The sequence below is a fragment of the Hipposideros armiger genome, unplaced genomic scaffold, assembly GCF_001890085.2.
Source record: "Hipposideros armiger isolate ML-2016 unplaced genomic scaffold, ASM189008v1 scaffold_194, whole genome shotgun sequence".
NCBI classification, from domain to species: Eukaryota; Metazoa; Chordata; class Mammalia; order Chiroptera; family Hipposideridae; genus Hipposideros; species Hipposideros armiger.
In genome coordinates, this window is record NW_017731544.1 from 2,522 (window position 1) to 4,408 (window position 1,887).

The 1,887-nt window shown below is 39.1% G+C and overlaps 1 protein-coding gene across 1 annotated transcript in view; it reads right to left on the reverse strand.

The window, feature by feature from the left end:
* Nucleotides 1–565: 565 nt before the first annotated feature.
* Nucleotides 566–1,887, reverse strand: part of ADAMTS20 (ADAM metallopeptidase with thrombospondin type 1 motif 20) — a gene marked incomplete at its 3' end in the record, with an annotated part of 154,610 nt that continues 153,288 nt past the window's right edge. Inside the window, exons 30-32 of the mRNA XM_019653064.1 lie at nt 1,644–1,760; nt 1,462–1,556; nt 566–699 (exon numbers count right to left, since the gene is read on the reverse strand). Coding sequence (XP_019508609.1) covers nt 566–699; nt 1,462–1,556; nt 1,644–1,760 — 346 coding nt within the window. The remainder of the gene's footprint in view (nt 700–1,461; nt 1,557–1,643; nt 1,761–1,887) is intronic.

The following is a 1,887-nucleotide window of genomic DNA, read 5'->3' on the forward strand; positions in this document are numbered from 1 at the left end:
CATTTTTTTTTTAAGATTTTATTGGGGAATTGGGGAAGGGGAACAGCCAGCCAAGTTGCTGTCCTTCAATCTTAGTTGTGGAGGGCGCAGCTAGCTCAGCTCCAAGTCCAGTCACCATCTGGCCGCCCAGCTCAAGGAGCCATGTTTAATCTTAGTTGCGGGTGGACATAGCCCACCATCCCATGTGGGAGTCAAACTGGCAACCTTGTTGTTAGGAATATGTGCTCTCACCAGCTGAGCCATCCTGCCATGTGCTGGCAGCTCAGCTCGTGCGCAGCTCACTGGCCCACGTGGGAATCAAACCTGCGACCCCATTGCTCAGAACTCGAGCTCTTGACCAACTGAGCCACTTGGCCGGCCCACCACTACATTTTTTATTAAGGGTCCCTATGGTCCATGTCATTGCAGAGGAATTATGTAGCTAATAACTTAAAAACAATTTAAGTAACTATTGCGCAATGCTAGGCCCTTGCTATACCCTGGCTATTACATATACCAGCATATTGCTAGAGTTTCATTAGCAGATTGAAGCTTTTAATTTTGTAAATAGAGACTCAGCACTTACTTTTAATTTGCATAGAAGTGAGATCAATTCTTATTTTGCTGAAAACAGTGTGCCCAGCAGCCAGGTAGTCATTTTTACATTCACAGTCTTGCCTCCTACTTCCATTAAAAGGACATTCATATGGATTTTGTAGTCTGGAACAACGTGGGAATATTTTTAGTATTAGATACAGCTATTAGCCCATAATGCAGATAAGTGGTAAATTTTGGAAGTAGGAAGGTAAAAGATACACTCTTCAGTATGACAGGATCCACAAGTTAAATGAGAAAGAAGTAAAAATCACTCAAGGGTAACGTATGAAATTAGCAATGGCAAATTCAAGACCAGTTTGTGGAAAAGTAATTCATCTCTAGTTTTCCTAGCTTTTGTCACTGGCATTAATATGATTTCTATGAAAATTCACACAGGTCTTAAATTCTCCGCTTGACTGTTGTCCCACTCCCCTCCCACCGTGTCCTTCTTAGTCGGTCTCCCTGTGAATACATGTTAATACTCAAGTCTTCATTACTGAACAGGCATGGACAACAGCTACTGTATGCCCCCATGTATAAGACGCACCTTAATTTTGGGGCCCGAAATTTGAAAAAAAATGTATTACATAAAGTTATTGAACTCAAGTTTTATTCATCATAAAATTCATACAACTCCTCATCACTTGTGGGAAATGCAAGTAAAAAAATCTACAACCACTGTATAAGACGCACCCAGTTTTTAGACCCCAAATTTTTCAAAAAAGGGTGCATCTTATATATGGGGAAATATGGTAATTTAGGTTTTAGTTTGCCTGCTTCTAAATTACTTGTCCCACTTGCAAGCTACTCCAGTATCACTCTGAATGCTAGAATTTTCTTAAAGGACCAGAAAAATGCACTGATAAGCCAAAACACATCTCTTACCTAAAACCATATACTTCGGAAAAGTTGTCTTCTTCACCTTTGACCAATGATATATATTCCTTGGGATTCTCCATGTGCATGCCTGCACAATAGATCTAAAGGGAAAATGCAAACATCTAGACAAGCTTTTTCCAAAGCCGACAGTCAATGTTAAAATCAAATAGGAACTGTTTTCATAATACCTTTATTATTCTTCCCTTAACGTTAAGGTAATAGTCACCATCCTTGGTAATGTTGTTTTGCTGTTGGATTGCTTTGCAGCTGGTAAATGTTTTACCTTCAAGGACAAGTAAATGCAACTTGTCAACAATGAACAAATTACAAGCACAGCATGAATTTAACTCAGTTATGCAAATAGTATACACTGAAAAAAAAAGATACTTTCTTTTGTAGAGCATAGGACCCCTATCAATATTTATTTTCAAA